General features: G+C 42.0%; 1 protein-coding gene across 4 annotated transcripts in view; it reads right to left on the bottom strand.

Moving 5' to 3' along the window:
- Positions 1-1,078: 1,078 nt before the first annotated feature.
- kcnip1a (Kv channel interacting protein 1 a) overlaps positions 1,079-22,228 on the bottom strand; it is a gene marked incomplete at both ends in the record, with an annotated part of 68,713 nt that continues 47,563 nt past the window's right edge. For 2 of the 4 annotated variants that reach the window (XM_084150398.1, XM_084150399.1), the window contains 6 exons: positions 1,079-1,126; positions 4,507-4,674; positions 4,786-4,893; positions 5,087-5,157; positions 5,277-5,346; positions 5,493-5,617. In XM_084150398.1, coding sequence (XP_084006524.1) covers positions 1,079-1,126; positions 4,507-4,674; positions 4,786-4,893; positions 5,087-5,157; positions 5,277-5,346; positions 5,493-5,617 — 590 coding nt within the window. Of the gene's footprint in view, positions 1,127-4,506; positions 4,675-4,785; positions 4,894-5,086; positions 5,158-5,276; positions 5,347-5,492; positions 5,618-10,704; positions 10,781-20,706; positions 20,798-22,228 lie in introns of those variants that run through there. The other 2 variants (XM_084150397.1, XM_084150400.1) reach the window with 2 other exon arrangements.

Here is a 22,228-nt window from a genome sequence, read left to right as displayed (position 1 = left end):
TCAAATAATTGAACCACCGTCAGTCAATTAGTTATTTACAAACAAAAAATAAACAAAAAATGTCGGTTAATCGCTCAGTGCTACTTCAAAATTGGACGTAATACGTTTTTACTATTGTATATTTCTGTCATAGGCCACAGAACATCCAATCCAGGCTCTGTGGGCAGGAATATCGTCTGGCCAGATTGATAGACAAAGAGACAGGTCAACAGAGCTCAGTGCAGACAGAAAGATAGAAGCCAAAAACACTGACACAAGGCACAACAACACGAAAAACATTGACTAACACTAACACTAACACACAAAGTAGGAGTGGTGCATTTAGCAGGGTTAGGACTGACTTGGTTTAAATGTATATTTCTTAATATGTTGCAGTCAAATACAGATCATATGAATTCTACAAATGAAAATGCACAGGAAATGTACTTAATGTGTATTTGTAAACTGTATTTGTGGTGAGACTGAGGCCAGGATTCAATCCAAGGTGTGTTATTGAGCAGCGCACTGACTGCCGACAATGCAACTTTTAAGGGCAACTTCCCCAACGTTCGCGGAGATTGCTTTATAGTGCGCCTCGGATTGAATCCCGGCCTGAGACAGTGTAGGTATGTGTGTATGTCTTAATCTGTGTGTATGTCTCTATAATGTCAGTATGTCCATTAACAGGTGTTATATACACTCTCGGAGAGAACAGTAACCATAACAACAATGTCAACATCAACAGAACAAGACTGAGAGAGGTCGGACCAGGGGTGAAAGGTTACAGGGTCACAGGAAGATCAAAAACAGGTACAGGGGGTCAGAGGTCAATGGGAAGGGTCATAACCCAGCCTGTTGATTGGTCACTGCCATGGTAAGGTGATGGTGAGACACTGTGCCACATGACAGATGCATATAGCTGTTGCTGGGCGGCCAGTGTTGAGTACCTCTCATAACCATGGTGACAACAAAGTTTATGTGTGTCCCTTTTTGCCATTAAATGGCAGGCTGCTCTTCCTTCTCACAGTTCAAAGGTCTCTTCCCATCCCTCTTTCATTTTCCCACTGTGTCTCTTTTCCTCTCCTTTTCTCTGTTTCATCTATATGACGTTTTCGAAAAGCTGCAGGGACCTCATGATGTTTTCATCCTGGAAAAGAAAGTATGAAAAAAATGAGAAAACTGATCAGGAGGAAAATAACAGTAACACCTCTGAACTTGCACATACAGTGCTCAGTGGAGTCCTCTGACTGCATCATATAAGTACCACTAGGGGGCAACAAAGACTTAGAAGAGGTTAAAGCAGTTTAAAATAGAGTACCACATTATGAGTCATAATACCCATAAAACCTAGCAGTCAAAAAAGGAAAGGGTTCCAATCATTTTTCCACCATTCATTTTTCCCATAGGGGATTTTAGAAACTGAAAATAAGGGCTGTGTTTTGTGTAGGCTTACCCTGGCATGACGTTTTGATAAGCATGTAAATCTCTAGGACAAGGTGACTTTAATCAATATATTCACCTGTATTTATCCCCCAAAAATGAAATGTTAATTAGCTGCTAATGTGGCTATCATAATGTACTACAAATGCCATGATGAGCTCTGGGTGCCCATGCGCCTGTCATCGAAATAATTTTGACAGTAACCCTCCAAAAAGTTGTTCATAAACCTTTTTAATTTCCATATGTACTAGGAAGATAAGTGTTTGTTTCTTGGGCTTCAGGAATGTGACTGAAAAAGTGCCTCAGGCCTTGAAAGGGAAAAAAATTTAACTTATTGAAAGGGGATATCGGTGAAAAAATGCCCACGGTTATGACCGCGCCAGTGCCTGGAGCTTACTCAGGTGTTCAAAAGCGCATATCAGACCGAGAGCATAATGCTTATTAATTAGTTATTTATGAGTTTTAGTTTAGAAAATAATCTCTCCACAGAAGCAACAGTTACAGGGATGGTAAAAACAGCTTGAATACCATGACAACATCAGGTAAACTGGGCAGGAGGGAGCTGTGCTTCTAATACAGCAGTTCTGCAACATCTTTAATTGAGCCTCTCATTCTCCTTAATTGCCGGCCTCAAGAAAGGGATTAACTGTATAAGAAGCTCTGTGGACAGGTCATCTGGATAGCCAATACATTTGCAGATACAAACATATGATCATCTTTAGAGGACAACAGTTCTTGAGGGCTTGAACAAAAAAAGCAGTTTGCGATTTCTTTCATACTGGTAAACCGGCGTTTGAGTTGTGTGGTTGAAATATCAACAGTCCCTTATCTCTGGTATAGCTTGGCATGCATCATTCAAAAATAAGTTTAAATTGTGTGCAGCGCCATGAGCATATAATGCACAACGTCTCAGGAAAGACTGTCTGGGTTGGCAATACTCAGTATAGGAAACAGTCGGGCGCGCAACCTGGACCTACAGGCGGTGGTGAAAACATTTGCTCACAAAAATGCAAGGCGACGCAGTCGCATACTGTAGCTACTATAGGCCTCTACATAAAAAGAAAAGAGAGTACAGATATACAAATATACTTTATTCTAAGAGAAAAAAATAGAAAAAGAGACGCAGACAGAGAAAGCAAGGATGACTTCAGGAGACCAGGGGAGTCTCTCAAATTGGATGACATTTTATTTGATTCAATTTAATTTACCTTGAATACTGCAGCCCATTTGTGTAGGTTATTAGCCAGACAAAACCCGCTGAGTTCAACAATAAACAGCCGCAGAATTTATCCTCAAGCCTACTACTTTTTCCCTAATTGTTATAAAACGTTTATAAATAGCAGCTAAATACGGTATATAGCTATAGATAGTAGGCTACACTGCATAATGAATCCGTCCCTAGTAAGCTAGTGTTTTGAGGGTGGACTGACTGTATTATTAGGCATTAATAGACTGGTTTTAAGCACAACAATGTTCTATCCAAGCTGGGAGAGAGCCCGAGGATGGCTCATGTCATGCAGCTTCAGGTAGGCTATACAGGACAGCTGTATATTAAAACAAAAATCAATTGGTAGCTGTTGCATCGAACATTTATTTTACAATCTGCAATTTTTGAATTTCCAACTTTAATTACTGAATAAGTAATTACATTATTTTCACCAGCCAGCAGTTTAAATGGAAGGATTGCGACACCGTGTATATCGCTTCATGACATTTTAGGCTTAACATGAGAAAATTACAACCAAATAGGCCTACCAATAAACATTTATCCATTAGCTAAAGCAAAGCTATAGGCTACATGCCCTGGCACCACAGAAAGCCTATCGATTCAATAGGCAGCCGCATAGACATGTAGACAGGCCTCCTGTAGCTCAGTTGGTAGAGCATGGTGCTTGCAACGCCAGGGTTGTGGGTTCGATTCCCACGGGGGGCCAGTATGAAAAATTTATGCACTCACTAACTGTAAGTCACTCTGGATAAGAGCATCTGCTAAATGACTAAAATGTACAAATGGAATGTAGCAATTTCAGCACCATGGACAGTGATCGGTAGTCTATACTTTGTGAGTGGCTGTCTGGCTGACGCATAAAAAACAAATTAGTGGGGGGGAATCTGACCTTGCAGGGATCCAGAGAAACTGCGTTATGGCAGTGCTGTGAGACCAATGGCTCTGGTCTACTTATTGCTCTCTCCACCCGCCCCGCCATACCAGAAAAAAATGAGGGAATGGGGTGTCTCGCTTTCTCTGCCCTGTCTGGTAAAGTGTAAAGACCAACAGAAGGGGAAAATGATAGTGTAGGATTATTTTCTAAGTTATATTATTTTCTAAGTCACTGTTGTGTAGTTCTAAAATAACAAACTACTCAAAAGTGTTTGGAATTGTAATGATAATTGATTATCGACTACGTTGCTCTATTCTGATTGGTCAAATGTTTGTTGATGGTTGGAAGAGTACAGGAAGTATTTGAGTTGAAACGTGCAGTCCTAATGGCGGTGAAAATGGTCAGTTGATCAACATTTGCATAAGAGTAATCAGTCTCCAGCCAGTATTCGTCTACATAGAGAGTGATCCATCCAACATCTAAAACCCTCAAACTACAATAGTATTAGACAGGATTAAGTGGGAGGGATGTTTAAGGATCAAATCTAATTTTATTTGTCACAACAGGTGTAGAATTTACAGTGAAAAGCTTACTTACAAGCCCTTTCCCAACAATGCAGAGTTAAAAAGTAAGAACTATTTGCTAAATAAAAAAAGGGAATAGTAAAACAATAAAATAACAATAATGAGGCTATATAGAAGGAGTACTGGTACCCAGTCAATGTGCAGGGGTAGGAGGTAATTGAGGTAATATGTACATGTAGGTAGGGGTAAAAGTGAGTAGGCAATCAGGATAGATAATGAGCAGAGTAGCAGCAGCGTATGTGATGAGTGTGAAAGTGTGTCTATGTGTGTGTGTGTGTGTGTGTGTGTGTGTATGTGTGTGTTGGAGTGTCAGTGTAAGTATGTGTGAGTGTGTGGGTAGAGTCCAGTGAGTGTGCATAGAGCCAGTGATAATCATATAACTCCAGATAACTCCAGTTTACCTCCTGGCAGGACAGAATGAACTCATCCAGAGTGACTACTCCATCTCTGTTCTTGTCCATCTTCTGGAAGAAAGCATCCACATGTTGTTTGGGAGTGTCTGTCTTCAGGGCTGGGTATGTATACTTCCCCATCATGTCATATATCGCTCTGACGATGTCTGTCATCTCCTGTAATACACACAAAAGCACAGTTTGTCTGTCAGTGGATGTTGAATGATGAAACAAAACACATCATTATTTAGAAATGTACTTCATACATAAACACACACACACACACACCTCCTTGTTGATGTAGCCATCTCTGTTGATGTCATACAGGTTGAAAGTCCACGTCAGCTTCTCCCTCACTGAACCCCTCAGTAAGATGGACAGAGCCATGACAAAGTCCTGGAGGAGGGAGAGAATGACAGAATGAGACACTGTCACAGGGACAACAAGAGGAAGAATGATCCAGCATGGAATACACAAAGGGCGAGTGATCTGAGAATTGTGAGAGAGAAAGAGAGATAGAGAGAGAGGGGGAGAGAGAGGGGGAGAGAGAGAGAGGGGGGAAATTGAGAGACGGCAGAGGAATGTTAACCTCAAACTTGATGGATCCGCTGTGTGCTGAGTCAAAGGCGTTAAACAGGTAGTGTGCGTAGGAACTGACATCTGCAGAGCATTGGAGAGAAGAGAGATTTGTGTTACTCTTTGTGCTTACACGACATATCCACTACACAAGTCAACACCTTTAAATGTTATGTAGACACAGACACAAACCAATTTCCTACCTCCATGGGGAAAGAACTGGGCATATATCTGTTTGAAGGTGTCCTCATTCACCACACCACTAGGGCACTCCTGCGGTGGAAATAGAAAGAGAGAAGAGAGAGAGTGAAAGACAGAGAGAAAAAAGAGAGAGATCAGCCACAGACAGACATCAGTGACAGACACTAAGTGATGAAGTAATGAAGAAATGGAGTGATATGGGTATATTGACTACATACGTTTTTGAAGCCACGGTAAAGGACTTGTAGCTCTCTCTTGCTGAAGTTGGTCTGAGCCTCCAGTTTATCCAGCCCTTCTGGCCGATGACACACAATGCTCATCTCAAAATCATCATCAATTTTATCTAGAGAGAGAGATATATATACTGTAGGTAGGTAGGTAGATAGATAGATAGATAGATAGATAGATAGATAGATAGATAGATAGATAGATAGATAGATAGATAGATAGATAGATAGATAGAGAGAGAGAGAGAGAGAGAGAGAGAGAGAGAGAGAGAGAGAGAGAGAGAGAGAGAGAGAGAGAGAGAGCGAAAGAGCGAAAGAGCGAAAGAGAGCGACTGACCATCATCAAGACCCCAGAGGGGATTTACACAAAAGGTTGCATTTTCATCAGCTATAGAAAATAGAAATAGGTAGGGAGAGAGAGAGAGAGAGAGAGAGAGAGAGAGAAGGGGGGAAATAAAGAGAGGTTCAGGTAAGGGAGGGCACAATAGGACAGGGACGGAGCAGAGAGAGTAACAGAGAGAGAGGAGGGTAGAGAGAGAGAGAGAGAGAGAGAGAGAGGTCAGTGTAGAAATCCCTGTGTTGCGCCACCTCAGTGACCTGATCATTAACAACTCCTTACTGCCTCTGCCAGAGGGAAGGGGACCAGAGGACGGACGGATGGGCACACACACACACACACATGCACACACACTCCACCAGGCCATTTGGTTTCATCATGGTGGCAGAGCTGTCTCTGTCAGTGACTAATTAGTGAGAGGTGGAGAGTGCTGACTCTAGCCCAAGGTGAGGTAATTCAGACACAACTCACCTAGGAAGCCAAGTGACACATAATGCTACAGTTGCTCTGACAGAGGCACTGTTCAATGATACTGTACAGTCACACATTCACTGACACACAAAACCATCCTCACACAGAGGTAGGGTTGCAAAGCTACTGGTACTTTACCAAAGCTACTGGAATCTTCAGTAATTTTGGTAATTAACAGAAAATCAATGGCAATATATTGTAACTTTGGTCATTTATACTAACTATACTAATTTATATTAACTTAAAAAATGTATTCATGTATAGTATTCCTTTTTTGGTCCCGCTTTAAATGACGTGCAGCTTATAAAGGCTTCATAAACACTACTTAAATGTGTTACAAATCATTTATAACAGTATGCCATGCTTTATAAAGTGTTCATAAATGTGGCATAACCACCAATAACAAATGTGACATAACCCACAATGTCAAATATTACATAAACCTGTGCTTTATAAAGGGTGGCATAAGCACCGCTTAATAAAGGCCTTATAAATCATATTAAATTGAGGCTTCACAAAGCATTTATAACCCTGTCATGCATCTTGGTAGAGTATTGCAACGTCAGGATATTGGGTTCGATTCCCAGGATCACCCATACGTAAAATGTATTCACACATGACTGTAAGTGGCTTTGGATAAAGTGTCTGTTAAGTGTTATATTATATTTCACTAAAACATTTCTAGGATGGCCCAACCTCTTTCCCTCTTGGGTGCAGAGTCAATATTGGACCTGACCTCAACATCCCACAAAATGCTGTGCTGCAGGATGACATACACTCTAAAGTGTATGTCATGCACAGCAAAACATGTTGGTAGGGCCTTTTAAAATCATTTTTTGCCCAAATTTCGTTTTCTTGGTTTTGTTTTGCCAGGTTTCGGATTTCCCCCATTTTTTCTGGTTTACCACAGTTTGTTCACACTTTTTTGATAGAAAAACAACATAATTAGATTTTTTGTGTTCACAACAATGCTTAAACCACATTAGGGGCTGACTTTTGAGGTCTGGGAAAAATCTAAGAAAGATTTCTTTGTGTAATTGCCCTTTAATTCAGTGAGCATGCCCTGCACTGTTGTTTGGTTAGCGGGTTTTCTGTAGTGCATTAAGTGCACATGTGAAGTGATTCAGCCGCCAATGGAATGGGGATACTCAACTTATTGTAGCCTCACGTGGAGGAAAGAGTGGCGGAGGAAGGACTTAGCTTCTGCTGCAGTGTTCATGGTAAAATATTACGCATTGTGGCTGTGCTTCGAATAAAAGGCCAGCAACACTCTGTATTATTCAGAGCCCCATGAAATGATACCATATACAGACCCTACTGAGTATTCCCTAACATACTTTTACTGCGGCACCCAGAATTGTTCTTGCTGTAAGCCAATATGTATTCCATATACAGTGATTCGCACTGGCAGCATTTATTTGACCTTGGAACATGTTTTAAAACCCAAATGTAATGAAAATGTCACTTAAATATTAACAAATATGAATCATTGTTAATGTTTCAACAATTATTTTTCATATATCATTAATGGTTATTGACACTGAGTAAAGTATTTTTTATCGTCACTACTTAACACAGTCAAAAAGTTATAATTATGGCTAAACCCTGCCCATTTCCACAATGTATCTTCTTAAAATGTGATTTTAAACCTAACCCTAACTAATGAAGGCCAAGTTTGATGCGTTGGTCCACCTGACCTTCCGCACATTTGGGCGGAAGTGTCTGGGAACGAGATGAGGTGTAATGTGACTAACATGACATCACTTTAGAGCGTGTGTCATCCTTCAGCACAACATGTCACCCTTTATAAAGCGCATGTTAATATCACATTCGACACAGTGGGTTACGTCAAATTTGACATTGGTGATTATGTCACACGGTTATGCCACATTTATGAACCTTTTTATAAAGCATGACATACGGTTATAGATGATTTGAAAAGCATTTTTGTAGTGCTTATAAAGGCTTTATGAAGCCTTTATCAACTTAACCTAATTTAAAGCGGGACTCATTTGGATCTATCTGTGTCCATATTGTCCATGAGTTTCTAGTAGATAGGGTTAGGGTTCAAGAGAAAATAGACTAATTCATGAAAAAAGCATCTAATCAACATTTACATTTACATTTTAGTCATTTAGCAGACGCTCTTATCCAGAGCGACTTACAGTTAGTGAATACATATATTTTTTTATACTGTGCCCCCCGTGGGAATCGAACCCACAACCCTGGCGTTGCAAACGCCATGCTCTATCAACTGAACTACATCCCTGCCGGCCATTCCCTCCCCTACCCTGGACGACGCTGGGCCAATTGTGCGCCGCCCATGAGTCTCCCGGTCGCGGCCGGCGGCGACAGAGCCTGGATTCGAACCAGGATCTCTAGTGGCACAGTGCCTTAGACCACTGCGCCACTCACTCAACAATGGTATTATTTTCAATTACCTCTGCAACTCGTCCAACTATTAACTTTTTTCAACAAGTAAATACATATTGACATAGTGTCAGGGGAAAATTAACGTATTTACCTGCTTTGTTGATTATTTCTGTATGAATATTGATCGATCTCTTTCTATTGCTAGGGGATTTCTTAACTACCAATGCTGTGCTTTTCATAAGGATGGTTCCCTCTAGCTCCCTGCAGCTGGTCTGGGTGTTTCGTCAAGGACATGGTGTGACTCGAGTTTAGAGATTAACAGAACAGACCTGTATTGTCTCCCCTCATCTTTGCTTCTGTTCAACTTGGTCACACGGTCAAGAGAAAGAGCCTCAGAGTGACCACAGTTTTTCAGTTCATCCTGTCTTTTACTATCTTACAAGGGCACAGCTATGTGGAGATATGAGGTGAAACGGAACTAACTTTATCACTTGCTCATGCGCTATGACCCGATACACATAGCCACAAGAAGAAAACAAGGTAGCTTATGATGCCCTGAGCTGCCGGGGAGGGGTGGAACCAGCCATGACTAAGCATTTTTAGGTCCTCTATATAAGACGTCAGCATTTCCTGTATCGTTGGGCTCTCAACGAATCACATACGGATGGTCGTTGACCAGCTCCATTATTGCAATAATTAATCGATATCAAATAAAGATGAATTGTTTGAAGAAATGACAGTCTCTCTCACTTGATTCGAATTTCCACGACAATAGTAAAATAAATAGAAGTGTGTAAAAACAATATATTTCATGCTGAAACATTCATATTAAACACAAAAGGTATTCAATAAATGTATGGTTTATATTTAGGATCATGTTTTACAGCTTTGTCATTCTATTTTCATCTTATTTAATTATTTAACATATTTGACATAAGGCCAGAGAGAAGACCAGAGAGAGGGCCAGAGATAATTACAGACACCTACAGTGCATTCGGAAAGTATTCAGACCCCTTGACTTTTTACACATTTTGTTATGTTACAGCCTTATTCTAAAATTGATGAAATTACACACAATACCCCATAATGACAAAGCAAAAACAGGTTTATAGAAATTCTTGCACATTCATAAAAAATCAAAAACGTAAATATCACATTTACATAAGTATTTAGACCTTTTACTCAGTACTTTGTTGAAGCACCTTTGGCAGTGATTACAGCCTTGAGTCTTCTTGGATATGACGCTATAAGCTTGGCACACCTGTATTTGGGGAGTTTCTCCCATTTTTCTCTGCAGATCCTCTCAAGCTCTGAGAGGTGGACTCCAATCAAGTTGTAGAAACATCTCAAGGATGATCAATGGAAACAGGATGCACCTGAGCTCAATTTCAAGTCTCATACTAAAGGGTCTGAAGACTTATGTAAATAAGGTATTTCAGTTATTTTTAGTTTTACATTTAGCTGTCATTATGGGGTATTGTGTGTAGATCAATTTTAGAATAAGGCTGTAACGTAACAAAATGTGGAAAAAGGGAAGGGGTCTGAATACTTTCCGAATGCACTGTATAATGATCTAAAGTCACCAAAAGGACGACTAGATTACATAAAATCCTTCAAAAGATACAAACATTCTGGTAGTTTACTTTGAAAGCTTCCAGTAATATACCCTCCCTTTGCAACCCTACACACAGGCACCGCTAGCTCTCTCTCTCTCTCTCTCTCTCTCTCTCTCTCTCTCTCTCTCTCTCTCTCTCTCTCTCTCTCTCGCTCTCTCGCTCTCTCGCTCTCTCGCTCTCTCTCTCGCTCTCTCGCTCTCTCGCTCTCTCTCAGCCCTAACTTCACACACAGTCACACCCCATAATATTACAGCAATAGTCATAGAAACCAATACTAATTTCTGTCTTCTATTCAAATGAAAAAAAATATTTGCTCAGCGGGCTAACATGGTCAAGAGACACAGACTATCCGGGTTGATATCCTGACAGATTCAGTATAGTAGTAGTGCCAGTGGTAACTACTCACCCTCAACATGGATGACCCCCAGAAGGTGCAGTAGTTTAACCGCCCCACATATCAGAAGCATAATAGCTATGATATGGAGACTGCTCGCCTCATGTTCTCCATCCTCATTATCCATTTATCCTTTATCTATCTCTATACCTATCAGGTCTACCTCTGTTTTTTCTTCCTGTTCTCCCTTCTCCCCCTGCTCTGGCGGTACTTATCTAAACTTTCTATAGAACTTATCCCACCCCTCTCTCTCCTTCCCCTCTATCTCTACCTCTCTCCTCTCACTGACTGCAATCACTATCACTCTACCTGCCTCGCTCTCTCTCTCTCTATCTCTCCTCTCCGTATCCCCCTCCCTAGGGCATCTCTTTCTCTCCCCCTAACCTTCACTCCATGCCTGTGACCCTCACTCCCCCTATCCCCAGTTTCTCACTATCCCTCGCTCTCATTTTTCTCATTCCCTCCCTCTTTCTCTCTGTTTAGTAATAGAATGTCCTTCACTCTCAGGATGGACCCCACCTCCAGGGTGAGAGCTGAACCGCTGAACCTACCAGGACAATGATACACTCACCTTCAACCTGCCAGCTGTGTGTGTGTGTGTGTTGATGAAGGAGCCTCATTAAGAGGTGACGTCACGCTGTACTTTACATCACAGAGCTGTGCTTAACTTGCTTGAAAATTACTTTGCTAAACTGACATTATATCCATTCAATGATACACAATTACAATAGACACAAGTTATTGTCCCCCATGTAAACCAACCAGTGACACCCAAGAGTTATTATTTTTTTACCTAGAAATTACATCCCACTGTCTGAATAAAGTAAAATCAACTTGCAGTAATCAAATTGTACCAGTAGAGGGAGGCAGACTGTCCACTTCCTCCTTTCATATTGGTCTAATGGTGTTTTTTCCAGAACCTGTTCAGCACACTGAACATGACAAAAGCAAACACTCCTGGAATCTTGTCAGGGTTTCCGTACAATGGAGTGGGCAGTAGGTAGCCTAGCGGTTAAGAGAGATGGGACAGTAATTAAATCCCCAAACTGACTAGGCGAAAAATTGGTCAATGTTCCCTTGAGCAAGGCACTTAACCCTACTTGCTCCTGTAAGTCTCTCTGGATAAGAGCGTGATGTATATGAGTGTATACGTCCCTATTCTTCTCTCGTTCTATTGAAACTGATCCCTCATCTTCCGTATGAGACACTTGTTTGCATAATCTGAATCAGCCTAATCTGGCAACGGCTACAGCTGCCTCTCATTTGTCATTTAACAGTGAGGAGCGCTCTCTAAGAAGCATAACCACTACTCTGACATCACAATACTGAGCAGGTACAGTGCCTTCAGAAAGTATTCACACCCCTTGACTTATTCAAAATGTTGTTGTGATACAGCCTGAATTTAAAATGGAATATATTGAGATTTTGTGTCACTGATTCACACACACAATACCGCATTATGTCAAAGAAATGTTTTTAGAAATGTCAACAAATTAACACAAAATGAAAAGCGGAAATGTCTTGAGTCAACAAGTATTCAACCCTTTTGTTGTGGCAAGCCTAAATAAGTTCAGGAGTAAAAATGTGCTTAACAAGTCACATAATAAATTGCAATGATAGTGTTTAACATGATTTTTAAAGTACCCCATCTTTGTACCGCACACATACAATTATCTGTAAGGTCCCTCAGTTGAGCAGTGAATTTCAAGCACAGATTCAACCTCAAAGACCAGGGAGGTTTTTCCAGTGGTTCACGAAGAAGGGCACCTATTGGTAGATGGGTTAAAAAAAAAGCAGACATTGAATATCCCTTTGAGCATGGTGAAGTAATTAATTACACTTTGGATGTTGTATCACCCAGTCACTACAAAGATACAGGCACCTTTCCTAACTCAGTTGCCGGAGAGGAAGGAAACTGCATTGTTTGGGGCAAATCCAACATTACTGAGTACAACTCTCCATATTGTTAAGCATGGTGGTGGCTGCATCGTGTTATGGGTACGCTTGTCATCGGCAAGGACTAGGGAGTTTTTTAGGATAAAAATGGAATAGCACTAAGCACAGGGAAAATCCTAAAGGACAACTTGGTTCAGTCTGCATTCCAACAGACGCTGGGAGACCAATTAACCTTTCAGCAGTACAATTACCTAAAACACAAGGCCAAATGTACGCTGGAGTTGCTTACCAAGACAACATTTAATGTTCCTAAGTGGCCTAGTTACAGTTTTGACTTAAATTGGCTTGAAATCTATGGCAATACTTGAAAATGGCTGTCTAGCAATGATCAACAACCAATTTGACAGAGCTTGAATAATTTTTAAAAGAATAATGAGCAAATATTGTACAATCCAGGTGTGCAAAGCTCTTAGGTCCCGATTCCGACCTGAGTTAAGCACGTAAATGGAACTTGGTTTCCCTTTTTGTGCGCTTTTCACTCTCTGCGTATTCTGACCATGAACTTAAGCGTGAGAAGAACATGCTATTTACACACTATTCGTTTGAGGTGGAGCTCGAATAAATGAAGGCGTGGAGGAGGTGTGTCTACAGATATGCCGTATTCGGACCTTGACTTAATTCCCTTATAATTCCACCACGTTTACACACGAGGAAACAACGAATAAGGTCAAGCGAACCTGCCGGTTCCAAGTGGAAAAAGCATCTACTTTCTTTTTTTTCAATAGAAATAACATAATTCTCCATGCACTGTAATTTATAAATTGATAAGCGCTATTGATAAGAGCTAGGTAAAGGTGTAATCTGTTTGGAGAAGGGGATTGTAAATACACATACCAATTGTTTTAGATTATTTTTCCTTGTGATCCCTGGGGATGCATGTGAAAACAGCCATATGGAAACAAACTGAAAATCATATGACGTAAAGCGTCCCCTTTTCCACAGTGAAATAGGATATAAATAGCTGTGCCGTTATTCCTCATAATTTGCGTGGATGAAATGTGGAGACCCAAGCTATAGGCTTCAGTAGGGCTGAACCTGCCAAGTTGATCTATGAGCTTTGTTTTGATTATATGGCTGGGCTTTTCTCCGTTTTATTTGACAATTTGTATCATGTTAAATATTATCCACTATCGGGAGCCACCGTCAGTAATTCCCACATACATGTTTTTTTGCATCATTCCATTCCGTTTACCTTTCTTACCTCTGTCACATGGTTGTCACTTGTTCCTGAGGGTTGCTAGCATTAGTGGATCATATTAGGCTAACGTTGTGCAATAATTTGGGACATGTAGCCTATTTGTATCATTATGGAACTCAGACTACACATAGCAGGTTAAACCTGGAGCCTGGCACACAGTTCATGACGACTGTATCGTTGTCGTCAGTTCCATGATTAGTGAGGATTAGGGTAGATTTATAGGATTGTTATTCAACTCTTATTGTACACCTTTTTCCACCTTCCAATATTTCATGAATTGAACTTGAATATGACAACTTTCAGGATGAATCAAACCACTGTACTTTTTATTCATCAATATATTTCATGTGTAAAGGCTCTTCAAACCATTTTTTATATTTTTTATTCATACATACCTAACCATAAATATCAGAGTATTTTTTAAACTACCAGTGCTGAAACAGAGACGAATATGCATAGATGGCTTTCTTTCATTGAGCCCTATATTCTGACCCTGTTTTCTCAATGTATTCTATTGAGTCTGTCGACAAAATTGTAATTAAAGGTACACCTTATTTAAAGGGATGGCTTAAGGTACTGAAAACCCCATTGAATGAAAACTCCATGAGAATATCTGTTGGCCAACTAGTGGGAGGGTTTTCAGCGGTTGAATGAAATGTATTCAGAGCACGCAAGGTACAGTGCATTCGGGAAGTATTCAGACCCCTTGACTTTTTCCACATTTTGTTACTTTACAGCCTTATTCTAAAATGGATTAAAAAAAATAAAAAATCTACACACAATAACCCATAATGACAAAGTTATAACAGGTTTTTAGAAATTTTAGCAAATGTATTACAAATTAAAAAACAAGCCATGAGGTCGAAGGATTTGTCCGTAGAGCTCCGAGACAGGACTGTGTCGAGGCACAGATCTGGGGAAGGGTTCCAAAAAATTTCTGCTGCATTGAAGGTCCCCAAGAACACAGTGGCCTCCATCATTCTTAAATTGAAGAAGTTTGGAACCACCAAGACACTTCCTAGAGCTGGCCGCCGGGCCAAACTTAGCAATCGGGGGAGAAGGGCCTTGGTCAGGGAGGTGACCAAGAAACCGATGGTCACACTGACAGAGCTCTAGAGTTCCTCTGTGGAGATGGGAGAACCATCCAGAAGGACAACCATCTCTGCAGCACTCCACCAATCAGGCCTTTATGGTAGAGTGGCCAGACAGAAGCCACTCCTCAGTAAAAGGCACATGACAGCCCACTTGGAGTTTGCCAAAAGGCACCTAATGACTCTCAGACCATGAGAAACAAGATTCTCTGGTCTGATGAAACCAAGATTGAACTCTTTGGCCTGAATGCCAAGCGTCACGTCTAGAGGAAACCTGGTACCATCCCTACGGTGAAGCTCGGTGGTGGCAGAATCATGCTGTGGGGATGTTTTTCAGCGGCAGGGACTGGGAGACTAGTCAGGATCGAGGCAAAGATGAACGGTGTAAAGTACAGAGAGATCCTTGATGAAAACCTGCTCCAGAGCGCTCAGTACCTCCAACTGGGGTGAAGGTTCACCTTCCAACAGGACAACAACTCTAAGCACACAGCCAAGACAATGCAGGAGTGGCTTCGGGACAAGTCTCTGAATATCCTTGAGTGGCCCAGCCAGGGCCCGGACTTGAACCCGATTGAACATCTCTGGAGAGACCTGAAAATAGCTGTGCAGCAACGCTCCCCATCCAACCTGACAGAACTTGAGAGGATCTGCAGAGAAGAATGGGAGGAACTCCCCAAATACAGGTGTGCCAAGCTTGTAGCGTCAAACCCAAGAAGATTCAAGGCTGTAATTGCTAACAAAGATGCTTCAACAAAGTACTGAATAAAGGGTCTTAATACTTATGTAAATGTTATATTTCAGGGGGGTTTTGTTTATATATAAATTGTCATAAATTCGAAAAACCTGTTTTTGCTTAGTAATTATGGGGTATTGTGTGTAGATTGATGAGGGGGGAAAAAACTATTTAATACATTTTAGAATAAGTCTGTAACGTAACAAAATGTGGAAAAAGTCAAGGGGTCTGAATACTTTCCGAATGCAGCTACACCTGCAGAGCGCATTACGCAACTCAATAATGTAAGTCTGAATACCAAATACTGAGAAGTGCGTAGGAAAGGCATGCATAGGTAAGGCATCAATGCCACGAGACAGTCAGTGTGAAAGGCATTAGAGTTCATTTGTCCGCTCATCCCCATGGACAAGAAGAGAGGCTTCTGCATATATGGTGTCCACAGTTGAAGACACACACATACAGTGAGGGAAAAAAGTATTTGATCCCCTGCTGATTTTGTACGTTTGCCCACTGACAAAGAAATGATCAGTCTATAATTTTAATGGTAGGTTTATTTGAACAGTGAGAGACAGAATTACAACAAAGAAATCCAGAAAAACGCATGTCAAAAATTTTATAAATTGATTTGCATTTTAATGAGGGAAATAAGTATTTGACCCCCTCTCAATCAGAAAGATTTCTGGCTCCCAGGTGTCTTTTATACGGGTAATGAGCTGAGATTAGGAGCACACTCTTAAAGGGAGTGCTCCTAATCTCAGCTTGTTACCTGTATAAAAGACACCTGTCCACATAAGCAATCAATCAATCAGATTCCAAACACTCCACCATGGCCAAGACCAAAGAGCTCTCCAAGGATGTCAGCGACAAGATTGTAGACCTACACAAGGCTGGAATGGGCTACAAGACCATCGCCAAGCAGCTTGGTAAGAAGGTGACAACAGTTGGTGCGATTATTCACAAATGGAAGAAACACAAAATAACTGTCAATCTCCCTTGGCCTGGGGCTCCATGCAAGATCTCACCTCGTGGAGTTGCAATGATCATGTGAACGGTGAGGAATCAGCTCAGAACTACACAGGAGGATCTTGTCAATGATCTCAAGGCAGCTGGGACCATAGTCACCAAGAAAACAATTGGCAACACACTACACCGTGAAGGACTGAAATCCTGCAGCGCCCGCAAGGTCCCCCTGCTCAAGAAAGCACATATACAGGGCCGTCTGAAGTTTGCCAATGAACATCTGAATGATTCAGAGGAGAACTGGGTGAGAGTGTTGTGGTCAGATGAGACCAAAAGCGAGCTCTTTGGCATCAACTCAACTCGCCGTGTTTGGAGGAGGAGGAATGCTGCCTATGACCCCAAGAACACCATCCCCACCGTCAAACATGGAGGTGGAAACATTATGCTTTGGGGGTGTTTTTCTGCTAAGGGGACAGGACAACTTCACCGCATCAAAGGGACGATGGACGGGACCATGTACCATCAAATCTTGGGTGAAAACCTCCTTCCCTCAGCCAGGGCATTGAAAATGGGTTGTGGATGGGTATTCCAGCATGACAATGACCCAAAACACACGGCCAAGGCAACAAAGGAGTGGCTCAAGAAGAAGCACATTAAGGTCCTGGAGTGGCCTAGCCAGTCTCCAGACCTTAATCCCATAGAAAATCTGTGTAGGGAGCTGAAGGTTCGAGTTGCCAAACATCAGGCTCGAAACCTTAATGACTTGGAGAAGATCTGCAAAGAGGAGTGGGACAAAATCCCTCCTGAGATGTGTGCAAACCTGGTGGCCAACTACAAGAAACGTCTGACCTCTGTGATTGCCAACAAGGGTTTTGCCACCAAGTCATGTTTTGCAGAGGGGTCAAATACTTATTTCCCTCATTAAAATAACATTTTTGACATGCGTTTTTCTGGATTCTTTTTTTGTTATTCTGTCTCTCACTGTTCAAATAAACCTACCATTAAAATTATAGACTGATCATGTCTTTGTCAGTGGGCAAACGTACAAAATCAGCAGGGGATCAAATACTTTTTTCCCTCACTGTACTACTAGATAGTCAACTGAGGCTGTCATCACAGGATGTCTTGGTTAATAAGCACTCTCACACCCTGTAATACAAAGTCTACACCACAGCGTGGGTGAGAGAAGCGGGAGGGAGGGAGAGGTGGATGAGAGCAAAAAGAGGGATGTGGAAGGGTGGGATGAGAGTGAGGAGAAAGATGCAGATGATATCCTTTGGAGTGTGTGGGAGAGAAGAAAGAAAGAGATGAAGAAAAACAGAAGAGTGGAATGAGTAGGAGATGAGGATAAGGGAGCACAACAGAGGGAGGAAGGAGACAGATTGGGGACCAAAAAAAGATGAGGTTGACAGATAGAGCGAAAGAGAGAGAGAGAGAGTGAGGGAGAAAGAGATATGGAGAGAGAGATGGAGGAAAAGACAAAAAGGGACAGAAAATATAAGAGTGAGAGTGGCAGGGAGAGAGAAGATTAAGGCAACATTGCTGCAGGGGGCCAAGTAAGGGAGGGAAGGATGGAGGAGGAGGAATGAAAAATTCAGCAGAGAGAAAAATACATAAAAAGCCCCTGTTGGAGCTGGCTGTCATAAGACTCATGTCACTAAGACTCTGTCAGACTGACTGTCACAGAAGAGACACACACACACACACACACACACACACACACACACACTGTCACAGAGACAACAAGCAGAAGAGAACATCAGGGAGATAGAAAGACACAGAAACAGAACAGGATAACACACTTCCATAGCACAGCTTTATTATGATAAAGCTATGACATGTCAAGGCATTACTAGAATAGGACTATAATCACCTTATACATATCACATATTATCTGGAACACGTCACAAAGGATATCTGACTGTAATCTGACGTTCTCGCTGCCTTGTATTGAACACAGAGTAGGCCTAGCACACATCATTGATATGTCAAGACTGATATGGAGAGAACTGGGAACAGGACAGATAATGCCCTAAACTCTATTTAATCATGTACATGTTCATATACAGTTTGTCAATATTTCATGATATAAAACATATGATATGTTAGCCAATGTGATTTACACTGAACAAAAATAAAAAACCTAACATGCAACAATTTACAGTTCATATAAGGAAATCAGTCAATTGAAACAAATTCTCTAGATTTCACAGGACTGGGAATTGATATGCATCTGTTGGTTACAGATACCTTTAAAAAAAGGTATGGGCGTGGATTAGAAAACCAGTCAGTATCTGGTGTGATCATCATTTGCCTCATGCAGTGCGACACATCTCCTTCACATAGAGTTGATCAGGCTGTTGATTGTGGCCTGTGTAATTTTGTCCCACTCCTCCTCAATGGCTGTGCGAAGTTGCTGGATATTGGCGGGAGCTACAACACGCTTTCGTACACGTCAATCCAGAGCATCCCAAACGTGCTCAGTGAGTGACATGTCTAGTGAGTATGCAGGCCATGGAAGAACATTTTCAGCATCCAGGAATTACAAGATGGGGGCGTGAATTATCATGCTGAAACATGAGGTGATGGCGGCTGATGAATGGCATGACAACGGGCTTTAGGATCTCGTCACGGTATCTCTGTGCATTCAAATTGCCATCGATAAAATGCAATTGTGTTCGTTGTCCATAGCTTATGCCGGCCGTTACCATAAGCCCACCGCCATCATGGGGTACTCTGTTCTCAACGTTGACATCAGCAAATCACTTGCCCACACGGCTCCATACACACTGTCTGCCATCTGCCAGGTACAGTTGAAACCAGGATTCATCCGTGAAGAGCACACTTCTCCATCGTGCCAGTGGCCATCGAAGGTAAGCATTTGCCCACTGAAGTCGGTTATGATGCCGAACTGCAGTCAGGTCAAGACCCTGGTGAGGATGACGAGCACCAGCTGTCCGGGTGGATGGTCTCAGACGATCCTGCAGGTGACGAAGCTGGATGTGAAGGTCCTGGGCTGGCGTGGTTACACGTGGTCTGCGTTTGTGAGGCCGGTTGGACGTACCGCCCAATTCTCCAAAACAATGTTATCTTGGCAAAGCAGAAGTGCTCACTAACAGGGATGTAAAGAAATTTGTGCACAAAATTTGAGAGAAATAAGCATTTTCTGCGTAAGAAAGATTTCTGGGATCTTTTATTTCAGCTCATGAAAATGGGAGTAACACTTTACATGTTCCGTTTATATTTTTGTTCAGTGTAATATTATAATATTATAATATGGCAATGGCCCATATGGCAATATCCTAGAATGACAGCGTAATATGGAAAAGTATGCAAATTAGCAATAAGTAATATGCAAAAGAATGCAAATGAGCAATAAGCACATGTTCTTCTGGCGAACATGAAGAGCAACAGGTCCTCAACATCTCCTTCTCTCCACTCTCCCTTTCCATAACCCCCCCCCCCCCCCCATTCTCCCTTTCTCTATAAATCTTTCTCTCTCCATCTCTCTCTCTCTTAACTTGTGAGTATATGCCCTATGGCCTCGGTTAACTTTGGAAACCTATCTTATAACATCACACTGACACTTCCCTCCCAAAATGGACATATTTTGTTGCCATGACAACCGTGCTTCCAAGGAAACAGCCAAGAAAAGAGTGTGTGAGCAGAGTGATAAATACCTCCACTGCTGTGCACACACACACACACACACACACACATACAAACACAATGTCACTTCCTTCCACCTCTAACCCATGCACAAGCAAACACACAGACACCACCTGGGCATGCACATAGACATGAACACTAGCTATACATTATCTCTTTCCTGATGAAACTCTGTCTCTCTTTAGTTTTTACACACCTGTTACCTCAGTCTCTCTCTCACACAAGCATTCAACAGATTCTTCCATGGTGTAGTTACGTAGTTACCTGATTATTCGTTTGTGTGTGTGTGTGTGTGTCTGACTTTATATTGGTTGCATGTGTTATTGATAGATGTAGGTTGTGTTGTTTTCATAAATGTGTGTATGTGAGTGCTAACATCCTTTTTTAAGCTGTGTGTGTGTGTGCACGTAAATGCTCATGTGTCTCTCCTCTGGACAGCCTCCTCCTCTCACCCTTGGTTCTCTCCCCCATTGTTAACGTGCCCACCACAGCGCCCATGTTGTCGTCGTGGAAACAGCCTTGTCTCCAATCTGTCTGTCTACAGAGGTCCGTCACGTGTCTGATGGTTTGCACTCACACTGCCTTCTCTCTCCCCTCTCTCACTCTCTCTCTCCCCTGAAACTCATTTGTAGTTGTTGCTGTGCTCCTACCCCCAAAACACTCTAGAGCCTGAATTGGTGAATCAGTGAATCAGGGAATTGGTGAATCGGTGAATCAGTAAATCAGAGAATCGGTGAATCTGTGAATTAGTAAGAGGTTGATTCATTGAATCATAGATCATGACTCAGTGACTCGGATTTCACTACTGTTACACCATTCCATCCCCCCCCCCGAGTATAAACATGACACTCAAACACACAGATAGAATTACACACACACACACACACCCCTCCACAAACAAATTATTTAGGTACGTCAAAGAAATTGATTTCACATATAATCATATTGTCACACAAACACCTTCACAGACACACACACACAAATCATTCTCAAGTGGACAGAGACCTGTGTGTCACATCTTCTCCTCCCTCTCCCCCTCCCCCCCACACACAGCCCTCATAGCTTGTTCATGTAAGCACAGACAGCACTCCAATCCATCAACCCACTAACCACCCCAGTACATACATCATATACATCCCCCAGTACATACATCATATACGTCCCCCAGTACATACATCAATCTATGAAACACACAATAGGAGAGAGAAGAAGAGGGAGACAGAAATAATAATAATAATAATATGCCATTTAGCAGACGCTTTTATCCAAAGCGACTTACAGTCATGCGTGCATACATTTTTGTGTATGGGTGGTCCCGGGGATCGAACACACTACCTTGGCGTTACAAGCGCCGTGCTCTACCAGCTGAGCTACAGAGGACCACCGAGAAAGAAGCCGAGAGAGAGGAAGGGAGGTGGAGGGGGAGAAGGAGTGTGAGGAAAGGGAGTGTGAGGAATGGGAGGAGGATGAGGAGGTGAGGACTTAACAAAATGGAAGAGAAACAGGAAGAGAAGGGGAGAGAGGGGATATATAGAGAGAATGGTGTAATAGACAGGTGTTAGGGAGCGAGGTGGAGAGAAGGGGGGTAATGACAGAGCTATAGGGGGACTAAATATAAGTGTGATTTATTGTGTGATATCCTGTGCAGTGTCACACATGTGTGTGCTATATCTGTTCTGTACTCTATGTTCTGTCCCCAGGTGTGAACAGAGACGAATGTATGATCACAGTGCAGCCAGGTCTTTGAGGAGTACTGTAGCATGTGTCCTCTGCGACTACATTTACATTTAAGTCATTTAGCAGACGCTCTTATCCAGAGCGACTTACACATTGGTGCATTCAACTTAGGATAGCCAGTGGGACAACCACCACTGGGGGAGGGGGGTGTAGAAGGATTACTGTTAGACTATTCCAGGTATTCCTTAAAGA

This window comes from Coregonus lavaretus (genome assembly GCF_964263955.1).
Source record: "Coregonus lavaretus genome assembly, chromosome: 32".
Taxonomy (NCBI): Eukaryota; Metazoa; Chordata; class Actinopteri; order Salmoniformes; family Salmonidae; genus Coregonus; species Coregonus lavaretus.
Note: the sequence above shows the minus strand (reverse complement) of the source record. Positions and strands in the feature narration are given on the sequence as shown.